At 38.0% G+C, this 24,678-nt stretch overlaps 1 protein-coding gene across 1 annotated transcript; it reads left to right on the forward strand.

Moving 5' to 3' along the window:
• The first annotated feature begins 703 nt into the window (after positions 1 to 703).
• Positions 704 to 24,304, forward strand: LOC134796738 (uncharacterized). Its single transcript, XM_063768935.1, has 2 exons — positions 704 to 775; positions 22,394 to 24,304. Exon 2 carries the CDS (start codon positions 22,397 to 22,399, stop codon positions 23,756 to 23,758), a length of 1,362 nt encoding a protein of 453 aa, XP_063625005.1. The 5' UTR covers positions 704 to 775; positions 22,394 to 22,396; the 3' UTR covers positions 23,759 to 24,304.
• The last annotated feature ends 374 nt before the right edge of the window (positions 24,305 to 24,678 follow it).

Genomic DNA, 24,678 nt, shown 5'->3' on the forward strand with positions numbered 1-24,678 from the left:
CGTAAGCGGAAACTCGCGTAATACGTTACGAAAGAGTCTGGGGTCGAGTCCTGGGTAAGGCTTGTTTTAAGCCAAGATGGCGGCCAACAAGCGTAATGCCCGCCTGATAAACAACCACCGCAGTGTATGGACGCTTGCAACTCCAGTGGTTTAACAAAAACGTTACCGATCGTTTAATTATAATTTATATCTGATCATTTAATAAAAGGACTTCCGGTACTTAAATAAAAGTTTGATTCGCTTTGCTCGTCTTGGCGGGGGCACTAATTCACGGTCCTGACTATAATTATTTAAAAAAATATGTATCACTCAAAACTTGAAGTCATATGATAATTATGTGCTTTGAACTTACGAGTAAGTGCATAGCGTTCATACTTTCGGATTTTCCAAGCTCAGTACTATTTCCATCAGTCAGTAGATACCCATTTTCTAGCTCACGCTGTATATGGTTACAGCGCTCATGCATTTCTCCCAAGAATGAGAAGGACGTTGAACTACCTCTTGAGGTGTTCCCTTTGCGCTATGATGACATGGCGGTCTTCGAAATTGAGTATTCAGGGTTCGCAAAGGTCAACAACCCAATTTGTTTATTTGTTTCTGGCTTTGACGTTGCTTATTATGTCTTATGGCAACAATGACCCCTTCCCACCAGGCTTGTACCTAAAAAACGTCAATTAGTAGATGCATTTAATATCGGATTGTCCCACCACTGCAGTGGAGGTGGCAAGCAGTACTGAGGTCACCGCGGCGTGGAGCGAACGGCGCGACGGTTACGGTAGGTCGCGCTACTGTTTTATATTTACTGTGTTTCTGTGTATAAAAGTGTGTTTGAAATGTGTGCATGCGGTTAAAAAGTCACAGGTTATATTGGTTAGAACTTAGAACTCTCTTTTGTTTTGGAACCAAAAAACTATCTGTAGTCTATTGTAATATGTTTTCAAGATTTAAATTGTTTAATTGCATTCGTGTTGTACAATACTTACAGGTGTTAAATAACAATATGTGACGTCCCACGGTCAAAGGTACCTTATGGCGGGTATGGAGTTATGCATACCCCAGTAATCTACAATAAATAAGCTATCGATAACATAAAAGATCAACCTTCTAGGTTGCGTAGTTACAGAGATATGATTTTTTGAAAATAATGTTGTGAAATGAGCAACTTTACGATAGAGAAGTTTTAAGTTTAGCCGCCTAAAAAACTATGTTCCTGAAGTAAGTTACATAGTTGACTACAAATAATAATACCTTATATATCTGAGATTAAAAAAATATTGCAACTTGTTCTGTAATGCAAATAGAAACTTTTGATATCGACTGATTTATGTGTATACTAACCAATCTCTTGAAAATAAAGTTTTATTTCATTTTCACGATTGATCGCAATGAGCTCTCAAGATTTAAATTTTATCTATTAGAAAACGACACTGACAGACAGTTTATGCAAAAAACAATACCGATTTAGAGGTGAAAATGTATTTTCTGACTTTTTCATATAAAATCACAAAATTGAATATTTATACTTTTAATGTGACACACAATCAATTTTTCTGAGTACATATGAAAGAAATTCTGTCATTCAAATGAAATAAATCCTAAAACCCCAACTAAATACTATATTTAACCCCTTATGCCACTTTAAACTTACATAACAATAACAGTATTTGCTCCATACATTTACGAAAAGGTACCTTATGGAAATAAATCTAATAATACATCACTACAAAATATCAATCATATTACAGTTTATCTTTTATGAATAGAAAATATTAATTTACATTAAACTGCCCCAAATTTAATTAGTTCTTCGTCATAATAATCTTAAAAAAGACCAATAATTTGTATGTAATGAAAAGGTACCTTGTGGTCAAGTTACATGATGAGGCATGATGATGATGGAACAGTTAGGATAAACTAATAATATTTTGGTAATGGTATAAATCGTCTATTTCTTATCAATAATATATTTCGGTTGCTATTGAAGATAAGCGGCATTGAGGTTCAATGACCTCAGATATTCCATAAGGTAATGCGTCGGGTATTGGCATTTTTCAGCAAACCAATGGCTGATTTACTGCATGCGACCAAACCAAATGAAGATTATTCTAGTTAAGAAAGACTTGACGAGAGTAACTTTGGTATAATAGCAGTCTACTTGGATTTGTGATGTCGGTCTATGTACGGTTATAATATTTGCGAGGCGCCCCAACCAGAACTGAAATTATCAAATTAGTTTTGCAGAATGCTAATACAGTTCTCTACCAAACTTCTTTTCCCGTATTGACTAGTTTTTTTGGGAATTTTCAATCTTTTTTCCATAAGGTACCTTTTCTACTAAACTCTCAGACGACATTACTAGGCTTATAACTAACTTATAACAAAAATAAAAACAGGTAAACAAACGTTACGCATTAAGGTTTCAGATCACACAATAAAAAAAAAATGAGCATTTTTTCACCTCTTTACAAAACATTTAATATCTCCGAAACTAGAAACCCTCATAAGGTACCTTTTCCCGTGGAACGTCACATATTTTAATACGACTCATACACATTTTTAGAAAATCTTTTGTGGACAATATAGTAAAAGTTAACGACTCTGGTAAATATATATCCCGTTTTGAGTCAAGTATTGAAAAAATGTATCCCGCTTGTAAGGGTGCAGGGTAATAATTAGCTGGAGATTCCTATAACTTTGCTATGTCTACAGGAAAGACGCGAACGAGTTAAGCATACTATAAATAAAATAAATAAATAAATATTAGGGGACATCTTACACAGATCAAACCTAGCCCCACAGCAAAGCTTGTACTATGGGTACTAGGCGACGATATACATACTTGGGATTCGAACCCAGGACCATCGGCTTAGCAGACAGGGTCACTATCCACTACACACACGTTTACGAATATGATAGCTCATAGTTCTACACGGTCAGCTTAAAAAAATTCAACTACATATACCTGTAGGTATTTGTTTTGTACGTTCCTTAATGGGCTATTTAACCTACAGGCAAAATGGACGGTGCTATATTGTGTTTATCTGTTTATTGGTATCCCCCAGCGTCGCTTCGATTTTAGGTGTTTATGTGTGGAAGTGAAAATTTATGAGTGTGTTTTTTTACAAGGGCGTTGGATTTTTTTTGTCGCTAAGGTTATGTGCCAGGTATAAAATATACCACTTTCTTTTATGTAGTTATGTAAAGAACTATACTGGGTCAAGCAGATCTTGTCAGTAGAAAAAGGCGGCAAATTTGAAAAATGTAGGCGCGAAGGGATATCGTCTCATAGAAAATTTGAATTTCGCGCCTTTTTTTACTGACAAGATTGGCTTGACCATCTATATAAAAAACTTTTGCTGTCCATACACTATATTAAATTTTTAATAGGTAATATTGTCATTGTCATTTCGTTCATTCATATTTCGATTATCAAGTCGTTTCATTGTCAATAGTGTCATCACTACACTGTCAATATCAATCTCATCATTATTTCGGATATTGTCAATCCCACTTTATCGTTAGTATCAGGGTTGTGATATGAATATAACGTGTTATTTCGAAACTGTGCGAATAATTTGACAGATCGCCGCGGACATGTTTTCACGTAAATTGACTTAATTCTCGCCAGGGCACGATTTCGAATTTAAACGTTGAATTTGAGTATTATTGATGCCTTAAAACCCTTTCTTTGTGTGTATGTACACAGGAGAAACGTATTTTAATTTTAATAAAATATTTTAATGACACGGGCATAATCTATGCGCATCTCTAGGTATTTACACTGCTAAGACTTATTCCTATTTACTTACCTCGACTTTTTCTACGTGTCGCTACACTCATGAAGCTCCTCATACTAAAAAAAATCGGCTGAGTGCGAGTCGGGCTCGCCCACGGAGGGTTCCGTACCATTACGCAAAAAACGGCAAAACAATCACGTTTGTTGTATGGGCCCCACTTAAATACCTATTTATTTTATTTTATTTTAAGTATTTGTTGTTATAGTGGCAACAGAATTACATTATCTGAGAAAATTTCAACTGTCTAGCTATCACGGTTCATGAGTTACAGCCTGGTGACAAACAGTCAAACTAACGAAGGGACGGACAGCGGAGTCTTATAATTTTTTTCACATAGCTTGGGTGCGGTGACAGCTGTCATCTCAATACAATTTTTCATTTTAAGGTTATAAAATGTATGGAGACGATAGCTGTCACCGCACCCAAGCTATGTGAAAAATATTATAGTAATAGGGTCTCGTTTTTACACTTGGGGTACGGAACCCGAAAAATGTTTACTCAGGTAAGCAGAACGTTCAAAAAATCCTTATTAGTGCTCAACAATACAAAAATTAGTATTACCAAGGCTATTAGCCAACACACATTGAACAATATGACCTATTGTTGCAACATGTTTCAAGAATTCTTTAAGCAATCTCGAGATTTGTCATTCGATTGGTCAACCGTGGCATCCTATTGCGTTTGTCGCGGGATTTTCAGTCTTAACTTAACATAAATACGGTTTATGGAAGTTTTATGATTAGCATGTGATTGAGGAGTATGGTGTTTCTACTTTTGATTATTAAGTCAGGGTCGTTAAGGGGCCCACGGATTACCAGTTCGCCGGAAGATATCAGCCTGTCAGTTGTTCGGAACTGTTACCTTTTGCGTTTAACTGACAGGCTGATATCGTCCGGCGAACTGGTAATCTGTGGGCCCCTTTAGTGGCGTCCATATTTCGAATCGATATCCATAAGGTAGGTAAGTCCGTCTAAGTTTACTTTGCTCCAATTTTAATACCTACCTACAACAAAGTGAAAAAGTGTCATTACGCCATATTTTCATACAAATTTGACATTAGTGATGACATTGCCAAACTTTGTCATGCAGAGGTAGTTTGGTCCGACTCTAGTCGGATGTGGAAATTGACATTTTCCGGTGGAAGAAAATTGTTTTTACTTTCATAAGTTCGGTACAGGCGTCCATAGGCTACGGTGACTGCTTACCATCAGGCGGGCCGTAAGCTTGTTTGCCACCGATGTGGTATAAAATAAAAATCAAGTTACTATTTGAAAATATGGCGTTTATAATGGCACTATTATACTTTGTCAGTCCAAAGTCGGTGTAGAGTAGACGGATTCTATATTGAAAATACCTGCAGGTTAAACACTCCGCGAAATAACATTGTGGTTTTTCCACATTTAATTTGTCATTAGCAAACCATTATGAGTGCTTGTTAAGTGGACAGTATTATGTTAATTAATTATTAATGAGCTGTATGATTAATTCATTCAAACAAGTTACCCTGGAGCGGTGCACTGTTTTTAAAATCTGTTAAAATTTTGGTATTGTTATGATACGACTCACGACTCGCAGTGCATTTCGCGCGCACCATCAAGGGCCTGTGATCCATTTCTTTCGTCCGTTAGTCTAGCTCCCTTTCTATAGATCGAATATGTAGGAGTGAAAGAGATAACAGAATTTCGATCTTCAACTTTCAGCGAGTCAGATCATATCAATATCAGAAACAATAAGAAATAGGATACCGCTTTTATCAATTTTGCTGGTCAGGGCGAATCAACTATTTACTCCTTTTTCAAAATTCAAAGGGATTTCGAATTGACCAATTTATTTTTCCATTACTGATAATTAATATTTTCATTAATTGACCGGAGCGTAGCGAAGGTCTACGTTTCGACTGGAGCATTTTGCTTTTGTATGTCCGGATGTTCTCCTCTACAGGTCGCAATTCTTAACCGAATCTCGTGAAATTTTGTGACTGGATTCTATGTCTAAATAAAAATTTTTTGTCCGTCCGGTTTTTTGAATTTTTTTAAAATGGCGGAGTCGTGATAGCTCGCGCCTAAACAAATAGTGGTATCGGTACCATACGAGTGTTTTCTTTTTGAGATATGTTTATAGATGAAATGGCCAAAAATTCAGAAAATTTATTTCGCTGGTTTCGGAGGTATTGAGATATTTAATTTTAACTAATTTTAATTTGAGAAGGAGTAGCTAAATTTCGTCAACCCATCTAAGAACTATTTGGCTCAATTTGTAAACGTTCGCTTTTTCTGTTTGCACAGAGGGTCTGGGTTCGATCCCCAGTAATTGTATGCTGGGATATTATAACTTTTTGTATTTTTTTACACATAAATTTCGTATTGTTTTTTTTTTATTTACTATATTTAAAGCTCTTAGCACCATGTTGTTTCAAGCTCTGCTCGCGAGGTCTACAGCTCACAGAGCCACTAGTATAATTAGTCTGATTAAATAACTTTATGGTATCTTAACTTCTAAAGGCAGAAAGAGACCAACATTAATTGTGTAAGCGGCGTAAACGCTGAAACTCTTAAGAGGGCAGAATACTCCGTACAGCAACACTCCTAACTGTACATCGTGGACCTTATTACAAAAGGCATAAGGGCTATGGGGCTATTCATAAATTACGTCATTTCAAATTAGGGGGGGGGGGGGTCTGGACATCGGATGATGGTAGCATGATGTAGGAGGAAACGGGGTCATTCGAAGCATGATTTTTGGATGATTTTAGGGGGGGGGGGGGTCAAAAATCGTCAAAAATCGATGACGTAATTTATGGACAGCCCCTATGACCGCGAAGTTCGCAAATTGCGGGCATTTTTCTCTGTCACTCTTATTACGCCTTCATTGGAGTAAAAGAGAAAGATCCCCGCAATTTGCGAATTTCGGTTTTCGCGGTAGCCGCTAAGGTCCACCGATGTACAGTTCACAGTGTGGGCCATAGAAAAAGAGAAACTGTATTTCCACTCTTCTAATTACATATTTTCCATTCTCCATAATTTTTTAGTACCGTTATTGACACAATGAAAGACTAGGGGGCGCCATATTATAAGCCTTCAGTAAAAAGTGCATATACTTGGAAAATTTGACCTATGCCGCTGTGGCCCGGTGGCCGAGTGGCTTAGGCACCTGCCGCGACAGTAGAGGACGCTGGTTCGATTCCAGCCTGGGGCACTAGAGGCCTTGGTCACTTTTTCTTAGTATATGACATTTATTTCAGTTTATAATGAAAGACTAGGTTTATAGGTTTGTCTTTTTTCAAAATTTGCAATAAATAAAATAAAATATATTTTCTTAAAGCGAAACCTACAAACCTAGAATGTATTATGCTGAAGCCAAAGTGATTTGTTAGGATTTAAAACCGTTTTCTCCCGAAATCTAAATTTCATCAAAAAAGTACCTATTGTCAGTAGCTATTCTTCCCTCTTAAAAACGAATCGTGTTTTTTTTAATTTAGACTCAAAAGACTGTAGTTCTAACCAAGACTACCACTCAACACGGCAGCATGACTTTCCCCATCTAGATTATGACATATCTAGTTCGACATGAGTTTGATAAAGTCATCAAACTTGGTTCGAAGCTAATACATGCATGCATAGTGCGCTGAAGCGTAACAGTGAATACCAATGTCTGATCATTTTACGTTACGCTTTCGATGGACTCTGCAAAATATATAGGGGAAAATAAGGTTAGAAACTCTTTAATTTAATGTAACTTAAGTAAAATAATGTATACTGTGTCTACCTATTTTAAATAAATAAATATTAGGGAACATCTTACACAGATCAACCTAGCCCCAAACTAAGCAAATCTTGTATTATGGGTGCTAGGTGACGATATACAGAATTATATGTATATATATTTTGATTTTGTATGTCGTCTGTGAATTGCTAATGACAATAGTGAAAAATGTTACACTATCAATATTATATTTAAATGATACTGACAACTGTTAATATTAACGCGCATTAAATTTGATGTCTTTTGGGGTTGAATATTGGGTTTTATATCATTATTAATTAACATTTTACAATACCTCAAAATCCAATCCAATCAATTTTAAAATATGGTAAAAATAAAAAGTATTGTTATGATGTAAAATTAGTTGAATATTTGGTTATGGAGTATTCCACGAAATTATGTAGGTACCTTTGTCCCGCATAACAGTGAATATTCTGAAGATTTCTAGTTACCTTATAGGAGTTTATTGATGGATGTAAAAAATACTCAGTGTAAATAAGTAATCACCGACTTGAAATGTTGAGAAAATTTAGGTACCTACCTTATTATATATTGTTATTGGGAGCCTTTAATGTCCCACTGCTGGGCAAAGGCCTCCCCCCCACTTTTTCCAGTCTTCCCTACCTACCTTATATAAGAAATAAAATTCGTTGGTACGGGACAGCTCTGGAATGCCCCTAATGATAATCTAATTTTACAATCAGTTCGTTCCTACTAACTTCCTACATTCATGATCAATTTGATTAGCCACGGAGGTGATCCGTTCTCATTGCACTTGAGTGTATTTTTAACACGCTCAAGGCAGACATGGTAAATAAGCACATTAGTTACGTATTTATTACAAGTGGAGCAATGTCAAGCTACATAAAAAGCAATGATAGGCTTATACACATAATACCTACTCGTAATATCGCACTCCGTTCATGGGCGTTCTGGGCTGTAGTGTGTTTGCTTATTAGTTTAATGAAGATCGAAAAGTATGAAGGAGTAATCGATCCAGTCATGTGACAAGTATTTTTTTCAAATTCCTCATAGAACAACAATGTTGTCGATATCAAAAAAACCTGTCAAGCTGTCATTTATTTGCAGGTTATTTACCCCATTTATCTGTAATACGTAGGTAAACACACACGATCGCTTTACCAATGTTTTTTTACCAAGCAGCTATTCACGGCTGAAGAAAATATTGGAGTGTCCCAAACGATAAATATTATAAAATTACACTATTATGGGCGTTCATTAATTATTCTATTTTAGTAGAAGTTAAGATTGAAGACTTGCAATTATTACGAAATAACGACCAGATAAAGGAAACGATCACTTTCTGATAGGTAAGGTGGTGGTACTGGTGCTCGACGCGGCCCCAGCACATGTCATCTTGAAACTTAAGTCATGTGACAGCAGGGTGTCATCTATTGGGCATTAGCATGTCGAGAACTAGTACCACCACCTTATCTACTACGCGATAATTAGAGACACTTTATATTGCCATTATAGCGCGACTATATCGAGGTTGACCATACAGGCATACACTTCTAGTAGACTATAGTCATAGTTAAAGACTTTCAATTAAAATTAAGATATCTGACTTTATCACCGATATTTTTTTAACAGCACTTTAATGCGAACTTCACTTTTATATTACACAATATTGTATAATATCTCTCGACCACCAACTCGACAATATCACATATCACCGTACATCGCTCGTCCCCTATGCTAATTAGATAAACTTGTCATACAAAAGCCGCATTGGTCACGGTATTTATCGATACAGTAAGCATATATTGTTCGAACATTCTCACGCAAGACGAGGCTTCCTTTCACTTTCGATCAGAGTAAAAGAAGAAGGTATTAACTGAGTTTGAACCGCGTGTATTTACTGCATTTACTTTTGAAATTGTTTTTGTGGCGTTTAGCAGTCTTTGATCTTTTGCATCGCAATCGTTATCAGTTTTGCAATTTATCTGCTAAAATCTCTGAACAGTTGGAACTTGCAACTTCGGACGAAAGAGGATGAGCGCTCTGAAACCGCCTTTCAGTTTCAATTTCTTTAATATTAAAATAACACATGCCAAACAAAATCACAATAAAATAACAAAATATACAACTAACACTAAACACTAAACTAAAAACGCTAAACACTAAAAACACTTTCCATACAAACGTAGTCCCCATTATCCTCACTGGATTTTTTTAACGTGATAACGTCTTAAGCAGGCCACTGACGAGCCTTCCAAATGGATGCCGTTACAATGGATTCATCCAAATGGACGGCATCCTAATACTAAACATTGTACGTTTTTGACATTCACGGAACGATTTTGGATTGCAGCGACGCTATTTGGACTGTTGGAAGGCTCGTCAGTGGCCACCTTTATAAATCGATGAACACCGGATCTCCATGGTAACGTTACGTAAAGGTAATGGTAATGTTTCCTTATGACGTTGTCACGCAAAATTATCGTCCGTTAACCGACTTTACAGACAACCATATTTTTTTTAGAAAAAAAATTGACTCGATTTTATGTAAATTAACCACAGCTATAAAAATTCAAACGAAAGGGGTTTGAATTTTTTCGAATTTTTAGTCATTAAAATTGGTAGGAGCGTTTAAAAATTTGTCTGCTGTTCTACCTTATGCATAATTATGAGTATGCACATAAGATAAGATTAAAAGAGGTGAGTGGTGAGCACGTAACAGTTGTTAGCTTGATTTGATCAACGATGATTATCATAATTGTTGGTTTGACGCTCTACAAAACAGTTAAATTATCTGATCCCGGTTACAAGAAAACATATTTAAAAACAAAAGTAATCACACCCATCACAATTAGTCCACCTTCTTTCAATGAGTTTTTATTAATTTGAAAATAATTATAAGAGCCAAAGTATATTTATTTATATTTTTGGAGTATTTCCGTAAACCGACATGAAACATTTTTATTTATAGAGCCTGGAGATCTATTAAAATTTAAAAGGCCTTGCATTCTACTGTATTTAAAATGTTTATTTTATCATTATCAAAATTGAATTTGTGTTTGGAAATTTTGATTTGTGGACGACTAGAGTATAAATAAAAGAAATAACCCCATTGCTGTGTATGCCAGACACATTTTCACAGAATAAAGAAAAGAAAGCAGTTTTAAAAGCATTTCAAAACATTATTAGTATTACCCTAGAAAGCTGAAGAGACTTGGAGTAAGTTCTGTATAAGGCAAGTTAGTCGCACTACACTAGGTTCCGATCTAGGTCATAACACGTCCTAGACTGGAGCAGCTTTCGTATTAAAATTGTTTATACAGTTTTGGACTAGTTTCTTTTTTTTTTTGCATGATAAATATTTTTAAAATCATTTATTTACATACAATATAAACTTATACAGTGGTACTACGACTAAACGAAATTAATAACTATTTTAAATCTAAAATAGGCCCTTGAGGCATTGTTTAGTCTAGTTTCTTAATGTTTTTTTGTTTAATACTGACAAAAAAAAAACGTCAGCTTTATTCTGTAATAAAAAGTCTAAGTCTGTAAAATTTTTGCTTTGTAAAATTGCTGCGCGCGAAATCCACTTTGAGTCGTGTCATAACCGAGACGCCGAGACGTCTCGCTTTAGTAGAAGAGCCGGCCGCAAATTTTCTAACCGACTTGATACCACGATGAAATGCAGAATGGTTTCCCATAAAAGTGATGCTAAGTCCGAATTCGATAGTCTGCCACGGCGGAACTTGCCGAAAGTACCAAAAAGAAGGCCACTTCCGGTGCGAAAAAAGGGGCTGATTTAACCCATCTGATACCGAAATAATAGTTATGGCAGCAGTTAGAAATTTACATGTAGACACAGAAAAGCGAAGTATGCCAGTATTTTTTTTGCCGGAATTGCTTGGCAGACGCTCTCAAAGGTGGCCTCCGGGACCCCTAATTTAACCCATCGGATACCACCATGAAACCAATTCCAGTCGGTAGGTATGAACCCTCATGTCAGGAATATATAAGTCTGCCAAGGCTTTTCCTGCCGAAACACCTTGGCAGACGAGATTATGTGAGCAAGGTAACCATCGGTTACCCTACACTAACCCATCTGATACCACCATGAAACCAATTCCAGTCGGTAGGTATGAACCCCCATTTTAGGAATATATAAGTCTGCCAAGATTTTTCCTGCCGAAACACCTTGGCAGACGAGATAATAAGCAAGATGACCATCGGTTACCGTACACTAACCCATCTGATACCACCATGAAACCAATTCCAGTCGGTAGTTATGAACCCCCATTTGAGGAATATATAAGTCTGCCAAGGTTTTTCCTGCCGAAACAGCTTGGCAGACGAGATTATAAGCAAGATGGCCATCGGTTACCGTACAGTAACCCATCTGATACCACCATGAAACCAATTCCAGTCGGTAGGTATGAACCCTCATTTCAGGAATATATAAGTCTGCCAAGGCCTTTCCTGCCGAAACACCTTGGCAGACGAGATTATGTTAGCAAGATGTACATCAGTTACATGAAACCAATTCCAGTCGGTAGGTATGAACCCGCATTTCAGGAATATATAAGTCTGCCAAGGCGTTGGCAGACTGGACTTGTCAAACAAGGTATCAGATGGGTAAATGTAGGGTAACTGATGTACACCTTGCTAACATAATCTCGTCTGCCAAGGTGTTTCGGCAGGAAAAGCCTTGGCAGACTTATATATTCCTGAAATGAGGGTGCATACCTACCGACTGGAATTGGTTTCATGGTGGTATCAGATGGGTTAGTGTGCGGTAACCGATGGTCATCTTGCTTATAATCTCGTCTGCCAAGGTGTTTCGGCAGGAAAAGCCTTGGCAGACTTATATATTCCTGAAATGGGGTTTCATACCTACCGACTGGAATTGGTTTCATGGTGGTATCAGATGGGTTGATATATTAGGGTAACTGATGTACACCTTGCTAACATAATCTCGTCTGCCAAGGTGTTTCGGCAGGAAAAGCCCTGGCAGACTTATATATTCCTGAAATGAGGGTTCATACCTACCGACTGGAATTGGTTTCATCGTGGTAATTATCAGATGGGTTAGTGTACGGTAACCGATGGTCATCTTGCTTATTATCTCGTCTGCCAAGGTGTTTCGGCAGGAAAAACCTTGGCAGACTTATTTATTCCTAAAATGGGGGTTTATACCTACCGACTGGAATTGGTTTCATGGTGGTATCAGATGGGTTAGTGTAGGGTAACCGATGGTTACCTTGCTCACATAATCTCGTCTGCCAAGGTGTTTCGGCAGGAAAAGCCTTGGCAGACTTATATATTCCTGACATGAGTGTTCATACCTACCGACTGGAATTGGTTTCATGGTGGTATCTGGGTTAAATTAGGGGTCCCGGTGGCCACCTTTGAGAGCGTCTGCCAAGCACTTCTGGCAAAAAAAATACTGGCAGACTTCGCTTTTCTCTGTCTACATGTAAATTTCTAACTGCTGCCATAACTATTATTTCGGTATCAGATGGGTTAAATCAGCCCCTTTTTTCGCACCGGAAGTGGCCTTCTTTTTCGTACTTTCGGCAAGTTCCGCCGTGGCAGACTATCGAATTCGGACTTAGCATCACTTTTATGGGAAACCATTGTGCATTTCATCGTGGTATCAAGTCGGTTAGAAAATTTGCGGCCGGATCTTCTACTACTTGCACTAATTGGTGCGCGCGAAGGTCTGTTAATGTCGTATCATAAAAACAATACATAAAGTTCAGATTTCAAGTTCAGAATCGGCCTCGAATCACCACCTATTGTGCAGAGCAGATAAGTATTACCTAACAAGTTTCACTTATAAAACGTGTTCATAACTTACCTGCACTTCCTTGAAGCTGCAAGTTCCGGTACAAAATAAATATCACAGCGCTGTGAGACGTTAAAGGAAGTACGAAATAAATACAAAACTCGACCAACTTCATATACACTCGTTTTCTTTTCAAACATATAATAAGCTTCCTACTCGCAGACATTTATTACTTTAGACCTTCGAGCAACACCGGCTTCCGACACGTCGGAAGGGAGAAGTCCAAGCAATATCTTACCGTAATACGACGAATCGTTCTGCCATTTTTTGCGGGGGGAAATGTGCACACATTCGCACTTCTCACTCACTAGAGTCACTAGGTACATACAAAATCCAATCTGTAATGACGACTCAAATACATAGAAAATGACACAAGTCAAAGACAAATCTTACTTGATCTCTTTTTGTGTACGGATGGGTCACCACAACACGCACCGCGCTAGTTGTGTGCATGCCCTGTTGGGCATGTGCTTTGGCAGAGGGGAAGTAGTGCGAATGCCGACTCCCTTCCCAGTGTTGCTCGAAGCTTTAGACCTCTCATGTTGGTGGCATGATATTGAAATTAAGTGTGATATTTTTTTAGTACGTACCATCGTTCGCATCGGTAACTATAATCTTTATTGCTAATTCTGTCCACTGTTGGTGAACTAAGATGTTGCTGATAATTGAAAGACATGGGGGTGTTTGTTTTTTCTGCGCATCTTGTTACCAGATCTTTATGAGAATTATAAATATAAATAGTTTAATTAAGTATCTCAATTTAAATCTAGCTTTAAATTAATACAAAGTGATATAAACACAAATTTGTTCCAATATATGTCTGTACTTGAGTATGGCGAACAAGTTTGCCACAAGTTGTGTACATGCATATTCGATAACTTCGATCTCGCGACATAATAATGCTAAGTCTAACTAGATTCTAGATACTTCTGTACAATACCTCAGAAATCCAATAGTTTATATGCACGTCTAACATATACGACAACATGAAATTGGAAACTGCGAGTTGAATTTTGTAACTTTATTATTGCGTGTTGTACTGTCACAGATCACTTCTAGATGTACCTACAGGCAAATTCGAACGTACTTTGACATCAGAATGACATCTATGTGATGTCCTGATGTAATTCAATTATCCTCCGTTTCGCTTGTATTTGTCTTGCGGGCGAGACGCACGATAGGTAAATAACATGATTAAAATCTAATTTTAATGTCAGATAAAACCTTGTATCAAAGATGAAATTTTTGACAATAACCTTTTCTAGCGTATAAGCTTATAAGCGTGGGAGCTGTCTAATACTATATTGTGGTAATATTGCTAATATTGGGTGACATAAACAGGAAATACATTAATTGCTTATTATGTGTCCGATAGACGATAATATGCGTAATTAGTGGTTAATACGTGAACCACTAATATACCTACGTTAAACGTGATTAGTTGAAAAGCCCTATGTACATAACGCGACGTGATATGTCGACGATACGTATTATATTGGTTTACACTTAGAATCTAACGTACGGTTACGAGAAGATACAGTACCTACCCAGCGATAAATATTGCACATCCGCAACGAATTAATATTAATCTCTAACTATAAAAGTCTGACTAGATCTCAAAAATTACCCTACCTACGGGAATTGTACCGTGAGCAACTCAACTGTACTGCGCGCATTTTGTCAACGTCAAATATTGTAATGCGCGCAGGATGTTTGACATAACTAAGTATATGTAGAATTTTATTTCAGCCTATCAAAACTAATGTAAGAAAAACTTTCAGTGTTATGAGTCAGATAAGTGTCAAACTTCAACATTTATTCAGCAAATAGGCCACGTGGGCACTTTTAGTTCAGTCAAATAGGCCGGTCGTTTTTTGAAGTCAAAAATGTACTTACTAATAGCTTCGTTATATTCTGCCGCTACAAATCCGTCCTTGGAAAGAGAGAATTTTCGTTTCAACCCAAGACAGGATTTTGGATCCATTGATTGAGATGTACTCGTACCTATTATTAGTGATCATTAACACTAAATGCACATAGTGTCAATGATAATATATATTACAACTCCAGGTAAGTCACAGGTACAGTCACCTGCAATAATATGTTACACAACGAAGGCCGCAAAAATATCTGACACGATCTTATTTGTAGAGCCATAGGAGCGTGTCACATATTTTTGCGGCCTTCAAAGAGTAACATATTATTGCAGGTGACTGTACAGTTGCTTGTTAGTCGCGGCTGGGCAAGCTATAACTGTGCTTACCGAAAGAGAAATTGAAAAGCTTATGTTTAAAAACGTGTGCAACTAAAATGAATAGTATGCCAAAAATCTTACCTTCCTTGATTAGGTAATCAACAAAAATCGATTCATTCGTAGGTAATGAAATAAAAATCGAATTATTTTTTGTGCTCCTTATGTATGAGTATAACATCTATAAGTAGTTAGATAGGTATATAATATATCCTTTGCCTAATGCTATAAGCTATAACCGATATCGTGTCAGAGGCGCTACCGCGAAAACCGAAATTCGCAAATTGCGGGGATCTTTCTCTTTTACTCCAATGAAGGCGTAATTAGAGTGACAGAGAAAAATGCCCGCAATTTGCGAACTTCGATTTTCGTGGTTATAGGCCAGATACTAGATAGTGTAAACGGCACCATATCCATAGGCCTACTTATTAGCGATAGCGTTATGATATGAGCTGTGTCTGTGTGAAAATAATGAGATTCCATTGACCTATCAACACTTCACCTATCGCTCTTGCACCCAGGCGAGACCGAATAATGATACACTGAGAAGATAAAAACTGGGACCAACCCTGAAATCTCGAAAAAAAAAACCCTCCCATAGAAAATGGACCAGCCAAAATGTATGAAACAGCCAAATTTTTTTTCATGAGTTCGGGGTTGGTCCAATAGTAAACGTTGCTCAGTATAATACCAAAATCTCCCTGGCATGTTACTTAAATGCCCGTGTCATTTCAGCTATATACTAGTTTTAAAATGGGCGTTACTTCGTCTGTGTGACTCTCGAGTTTCCCGGAATCCCTTACTTATCAAAGAACTCAATGCAATTATGATTGGCTAATATTTGATACATTATGTGGTGTGGAAGAATTCATTGAAGTAAATTATGGTTATAAATTATTTACGAACAGAGGGTTTCGTTTTCCGTCGGATTTAGGTTTTAAATACCGTTTTTAAATGAAGCGTGTCAGTTATTTCGTAAACGGTTATAGCGTTTTCTGTTTCATCGATTTCAGCAAGTGCTGTAATAAAACTACTTAAGCAATAAATAACTATAAAGTTTCTTTTTCAAAAAATAGCCGTTAGACACTTTACAGTTTAGGTTAGGTACATTGCAAGTTAATTAAAAGCTTGTAACCACATTATGCGAGTATTTATACCAAACCTGAAATAACTACGTCCGTATACGTCATTCCCTGGCCTTATTTCCCATGGCCACATTAAAAAGCGCAGAATCACGCAGAACGACTCCTTTCCCGACAATAAATAGTAAAAGGCCATAAATATGAGATACGATGTGTTACAGGCCTCCATTCCGCGCCACTACACCCTGTGAATACACCGGTAATTGTGATGAATGTCTCGTCCATATGAATACACTCTGTAGGGTAAAAAATGCCCAGTACTTGGAGGGGTCAATTGGCAGGGATTTTATGGTGCGGGGGTAGCCTTAAATAGTTTTAGTGGACTATACATATACGATATGAATTAAAAAAAGTATTTTTAATATATTTTATGTGTTTTTACTTTGGAACGGTGTCATTAATGAATTCGGCATCCCCGATTTATACGAAAACGATACCAAACTTGGCCTAGTAGCTTAAATGATATAGATATCAAGATAAAGCTTAGTGGCCCCCATATAAAAAAAATCATCAAAAATCTTTCGTTCATGCAACGCCGTAAATATTTTAGGACCTCACTCTCGAATCGATTAATTACGATTGGCGTTTTCTATACAAGATAAAAACGGGTCACTCACGTATTTTAAGTCGAAAATTGCTCGACATGATTTGCTGCTTACCGAGGAGCTTCAACGGCTTGGCGGACCGACGCAGACTGCGGGCTGCAGCTCTCCGCGACCGATTGTTCGACATTGAGCGACTTGCGACGGCGGCAGCGATAATCGTAGGTTGGAACGAGTCACAGCGATCGGACCTTTCATTCCCACCTATGGTTTTCGCTGTCGCCGTCGTCAGTCGCGTGATGTCGTGGCCGAGCCGTGACGGTGGCGGCTCCCGTTGAAACTACTCGCTATGGAGCGAAACATGTCGAGTTTCGACTTAAAATGAGTGACTCGTTTGTTATTTAATATGTCTATGCCTCACGGAACTTTTTCATTAAGATTGTCACTTGGTTGGGCTCACATAAATTGTCAATTGCAGAGGTGTTTCCGCGTATTATATTATACAACATCACTTCATAACTTCATATCCGTCCCGCGTCTTTGTCTTTTTACGTCTCTCCTAACTGTTTGTCGTAAATTTGACACACATTTCAAGTTATGTCGTACATTACACTGACATAAAAACTGAATTACACCATAACTGCTTTGAAGACACTTCGTTATTACAAATAAAGATATGTAGAAACGTAAAATGTAATTGAAATGTTTTTCGTGCGGTATATACATGGCTCAGATCCGATAGTACGTATTAAAATATTGATATTTAACTAAATAAATAGTTTTATACCGTCGAATGACTCTTGGCAGAGCAGTCGTGGTCACGTTGAACGACGAACGATTCTACGCCAATTCTCCCTGGCAGATGCTTCTCTGGCACATGTGTTAAGTGGGGTGTTGGTAAGGGCTTTTATCTGATCCGTCCAACGCATTGAGTTCTTCAACTATGGAGACGTTTGTACGAAACGTTTGAGCATTCGTCTCCAACACCACATTTCGAGTGCGTCGATTCTTTGTCTCTCTCGCTCCTTCACTGTCCATGTCTCAGCACCATACAGTAATATAGGGAATACTAGAAACCGCACTAATTGGACTTTGGTGGCCTTGGTGACATTTCTGTCCTGCCATATCCTCTTCAAATAAATAGTAAGCTGAGTAAAATTTAAAAACCGGAAAAGTGCGAGTCGGACTCGTCCATCTCCGTACAGATTTAACTTTTTTTTTAATTATTTTGTTGCAAATTTATATCGATTAATGTTTTTCTACCGACGATTGTTACCTTTTGTAAGTTACAACTTTTTAGCAACTATTAATTCATCTAGCAACTTTCGCAAAACAGAGTAAGAAACATTGTCTTCGATGGTAAAAGGTACCTCATAGTTTTATGAAGACGAGATTAGTACATTGTGCAACATAAGGGCGTAAGTTGAATATTGCAAACGAGAGTAAGTTAAATCGCGACGGCTTGCCGGAGTGATTTATAGACTGAGTTTGCAATATTATTACGCCCCGAGTTACACACAATGTTTTTCATCACACTTGCGATACAAAAATTAAGTATAAAGACCAAAAACTGTTAATTATGGCACTAGAAACTTCATAACTCCCTCGGGAGAACGCTTTTTCTGTAACTCCCGCTAAACCTGCGTGCAATTCCACATTTACTGAGCGAGTGTGATGAAAATTGTTTTACGCGTGTGTGAGTGCGTGAAGAGATAATGCCGGGACTTTGATGGTTTTCTCTTTTCCTCTTAAAATGTGGAATGAGACGGAATATTGTTTACTGTCGAAAGTAAAGTATCGGTTATAACCGACTAGGAGAGGGTTAAGAAAACTTTCGAACCGAGCGTTGATAGTAAAAATTCTTACATTCTTTTAACAACCTGGCTTTTTAGAAGGCGGTTAAATAAGCTGTCACCGTGTCCACCTTCGGCTCTAAGGTCAATTCACATAAAAAATATTCCACGTTATATTTTTTTGTACAATTATATTGTTGCACCCCTTCCTTCTAACGCGCAATCACATATGTGTGAGAGCGACGTATAGTTATCAGATTGAATTGGAATTAGATTTGAATTTTATCACACTCGAGCTGAATTACGGCCTCGACCCTGCTTATCCCTTCAGCTGTCACCCGAGCTCAATATTAGGCTTAAATACCTTACCTTAGGTAGGCTTTAGGTAGGAATAATCTGAGTAAAATAAAAATATGTGTAAGTAGGTATAGTGTGTGGCTTTCAAATAGAGCTCGACGGCTAATCCTATTGTCTATTATTAAGTAAAACCGCTCGTGCCACGTGCCACAACCACCTGCATAAAAAATACGTACTTCAGTTACTGAGTGCCGGCGAGTCGAACGCTACAGAACCAGTCTAAAATGTGTCATCGAGATGCGTAATAAAGGCGCGTTATCGGAGAGCGCACCTACACTGGTTTTTTGAGCGTTGGACTAGCCCGCGCTCAGGTGCCAAATAGAATAATTAAGACCCTTTTTTGCAGGTAAGTAGCACGTGCGGTTTTACTTAACAATAGACAATATGATTAGCCGTCGAGCTCTATTTGAAAGCTACACACTATACGAGTACCTACTACATATTCACATACTCTTAGGTATCGACCGTTGAGAGTTTTGAATTACTTCCGGTAATAAATAGAGTTAAACTGGCGCCTATTTCATCACGTTGACGTATGCCACACTTACCCGTATTGATCTTACTATTCTATAGTTAGACCAAGAAAAGTCTGCGCCGATATTGATAGCCCACGCAGTGCAAGTGTTATTCATACGTCATAATTTCATAGCCGTTTGACGTTTAAAATAACACTTGCACTGCGTGGGCTATCAAAATCGCTGCAGACTTTTCTTGGTCTAACTTTACCTATATTTATTATTATTGTGGTAGTGTCTTCAAAAAATATTGTTTTCTTCACAAAACCAGGCTTCATATATCTCCCAACACTGCCGTTGTAGTGTTATATTTCACCATCAATATTTTATGACCTCAAGATTACTCTAGGAAAAATCCCAGCTAGTGTCTACAGAAAATTGGTTGTATATCAAGTATCCACTGTAGCTTGATCTGTTGATTCGTAACAAACAATATCTACTGTTCAAATTTTAGATTCTACTATAGATAGCTTCGAGCAACACCGGCTTCCGACACGTCGGAAGGGAGGAGCCACAACACGTACCGCGCTATAGTTGTGTGCATGTGCTTTGGCAGAGGGGAAATAGTGCGAATGCCGACTCCCTTCCCGGTGTTGCTCGAAGATAGATATACATAATATAATGGAAAGAATGAGGTGGATGGAGGACGGGGTAGTGGACATCCACCAACCCGCTGGGTGGACAATGTAAAGAAGGCCTGCCAGGGATCTACACAGGCGCCTATTATTAGGAATGCGGAAAATCGTGTAGAAAGGAGAGCTTTGGTGCACAAAATAACGACCTCATGTGGTCGCGACTCTCAGTCATGAGGAATCGGGGAAGAAGAAGAATAGAATCATAAGCCATAATTCAAGGCCCATAATTAGGTATGTCAGATTGGTTATAAATGAAAACAGGGGGCTTATTCGACATCTGTCGTATCCACATCAAATCAGCACATGATTCTGTTGTGTGGATTGTTAATGTCAAATTTGACTTACTTCCTTACTACTACCACTACTACTCCACTACTAGGTACTACTTACTTTTTACTACTATTTTACCTTACTTACCAAGTAGGTACTTTTGTAGTTTACACTTCTACTGGCTGCCCTGGCGAGTCTATGGCTATAGTAGGCTACGATAATAAGTCAGCCCATCGTACTATGCCTCAATCGTAAAAATATTACGTGGGAATAACCTTGGTCATCGCCCAGCGGAATCCTAATGAGCCGTGAACATTACGTGACTCGTCACGAACACGTAACGTCTCGAGACTCTCGAGTGACCTATTTGACAATCATTTTCCTTGACACATTCTTTTCCCTTCGCTATTGTGTTTAAAAAAAGTTAACTAAAAATTTGCTTCCAAATTATGCTGGCATGTTGACTTATAAGTTAACGCCTGTCAAGTCTCAAGCCATTGATAATCGCTTGTTCTTATTTGTTATTTTGACTATCTTTTCTCTTTGCTTGATCTTTTGTTAGAAAGAGACATATTTGTCAATATTTTCTCTAGTCGTACTCACTACTAACAACAATAATTAATTATGTTACATTGACAAACCAGTTAAATAGAAATACTATTCAATTCCACGAACATTTGTTAAGTAATTGAACGAGCTTTTGAATGACACATACGGTTGTTACAAGTTAAAAGCACAGCCTAAGACTCTTGAGCAAAACCAACACCGTCTGTTACCCGACTTATAAATCTATACACGGCGGAAAGATGTTGACAACTCGAGACACAGAATTGAAGAAATATGAACCTTAAGTATTTCTATTTTAAGTTCAAATTTCTTCAATTTTACTTCTCGAGTTATCAACTTCTTGCTGCCGTGTACCGAAATTACCGGGGCAACCTCATGAAGGAACTTTACTTCGACTTATCAATAGTTTCTGATATAACTTGGTACAATGTTGTGTCAGACATTCGGGACTTGCTAATGAAGTTGTTAACTAAGTTAAGATTACGGCATGATAGTGGGTGAGTTCCGTTTTGAGTCACAATTCGGGTCATTTGACGTTTCTGTTGAAGTCAGCATTAATATTGAAATGTTTGAATTAGTTGTTTAAAGTTAGGCAAATGAGAAATTTCGTGAGTCTATCAAAACTAGATACGTATCGGAGAATAATTGAATTGAAGAAATAAGATAATATTCTTACAAATATAGTTGACATGAATAACTTTAGAGAATATAAGCCAGTAAAGAAATATGTACCGGTTTATGCCATACAATAAAACATTGCATATTTTTTTACGAATTGGTGAATTTGATTTGTTGAACATGAATTTGACCTATATAGAAAGAGATCTTGCAGTTCGTAGCGTAGAGCCAATCTTATTATTTAGCATTTCACACTTACAAAATTTGTAAACCCACTTTGTGCAAATAAATGACTGAGTATTTTTCATTTGTTCCAGATAATGAAGCTGCTTTTGTTAATAACCAGCATAGTGGCGATCGCTGCGCGTCCAGCCGTGGACGTGGAGAAGACAGTACTGCAAGTACAGAGCATCCTGCAGGCCAACGCACAGCTGCCGCGCCTCACGAGGCAAGAGATCCTGGAACTGCTCAACGACATCAGGGCTGAAGACGCTAAGAGCACCTCCACTTCTAGTGAGCAAACTAGTACAGAAAAATCAACAACAACAACTCCGAGTTCAAAGGAAAATGAAATAAGTCCTGCGCCAACAACTACAACACCGGATTTCAAAGACAATCTTGTACCAGATGAAAGGGAAAGCTATGTGTCATCTACAGGCCCGACTAAAACTACAGTCGAAAGTACAACCAAAGCCCAACCAACCCTAACTGTCGTATTACCATATACGCCGAGAGACGGTTCGTCTTTACAGGAGCTATACACCAGACCTCCCAGGACAGAAGTCGTAGCCCTCCCGAAAACGACTCCAAAACCTAACCCCAAAGATCTCAAAAATAAAAAACTTGAGCAGACTTTAAAGAATAATCATGATTTGGCGTTAGCAAATATAGAAGATTTTCCTGCTGAATTACAAGCGTTCCTTGACTCCCATGGAATAAAAAGTAATTCAGGGAATGATCATTTCTTACTGCCTCTTGATGGATTCAAACCGTTGCCTCCAGCAAAAGTCATAGATGGAACAGTTCAACTTCCAGAGAATATATTACTATCTTACGATCTAATATCGCCCAGTACAGATTTCAATTCATCAGCCGCCACTAGAAATCAGGCTTTAAGTAATTATTTATACGAACCACTGCGTCCAGAACCACTCTTTGAGTTAGATACATCTGAATCCCAGCAAGTTGATTTGCCCTTAGATTTGCCAAAGAGTCGCAAAACGAAATCTTCTAATAGTGACCCGCTGCCACTTCTCGAGCCCTTTGATTACGATTCAATGAAGGTGATACCGTTAGGACAAGGACCCAGCCCGGTCGAAGACACGAAGACTGTCCTTGGAAGTGAACAGAGTAAAAGACAGGCGAATAGCACAGAGGAAGCAGAAGCCCCGACGACTGTTGCTACTGATCTAAAAAACGACTCAGGAGTGTCAGATAATGCGGCATCTTCAGCAGATACAGATTCGGGTGCATCGATATCTGACTTGGAAGAGTCGTTTGGCGGCGCTGCTCCTGAGATGCCAGGGGACTCCGAACTCCCGCCGCCAAGAAAAAACGGATTCTACTGGATGGTCGACTGGAACAGTTTCCTGGAAGTGGGCGACGGAGATACAAAAGTGAACATTCGTTTCGAGCCGAAATTGGGAGATCCGCAAATGTTCCTCCCCGTCAGCGTGCCGTGATTAGTTCGCGAATTGCTATACTGAGTTCTAGTCTGTGGTTTTAATTAGCAAGGTTATTAGTTGTAGTGGAGCCGGATGGGGGATGATATAATTTATATTTCGACATTAAAAAGTCGTTCTGAGGTATTAACGACTTTGGGGTAGGTTTGGAAGTTAACTAACCATAATGGTTATAGTTTTTATAAGAACCAGATGTTATTGTCGCGCTTGAAAAACCCTCCAATTATGCTCATAATTAGTGCAAGTATTCCAGTTTTCTAATTGGTACCACGATTCTGGAATACTTACGACATCATTCACTTGAGTGGTGTCCACTGCTCGACTAAATAAGTGCGTTTGAGATGAGTTACCGCGTGGAGCGGTAATGGAATGCAACGTCATACAAACTATGTGAATAACAAACGCTGATGAACCAAATCGAAAGTGAAATCGCGAATTCATGTCGTCGTTACATTACAACCAATTATTTGTTGATTACGCCATTTTCAAACATTTGCACGTAAATGTATGAATGATTTTTTTATTATAAGTAAGTATTTAATAAAAGGTTGTTTTATTTTGTAACAATATCTCTGTGTCTTTACGTGTGTGTTACGTCAGAAAGTTTTCTCCTAAAACGTTAGTACCCGTTCCTGCCAACGACTGGCATAAAGCGTGATGTGTGCGCGTTATGTCACCTTATGAGTGATAAACTTAACTTTCGCGTAGATAAACTTGTAAGTACCTACGTACGGTCGGGTTACAAATATTTTGGAACTTGAGTACTGTGGCGTTTCTTTTTTACTGACATAAAGTAATTTATCTTATGGAATAATAATAGTTTCTGTAAACTGTATTGTCAAGAGCAAAATCAGCCCTTTACACTTTTTGTGACGTACGATACACATTTTTATGCTCCCTACATATCTAGAATGAGAAGA

Source organism: Cydia splendana, chromosome 14 (genome assembly GCF_910591565.1).
Source record: "Cydia splendana chromosome 14, ilCydSple1.2, whole genome shotgun sequence".
Classification (NCBI taxonomy): domain Eukaryota; kingdom Metazoa; phylum Arthropoda; class Insecta; order Lepidoptera; family Tortricidae; genus Cydia; species Cydia splendana.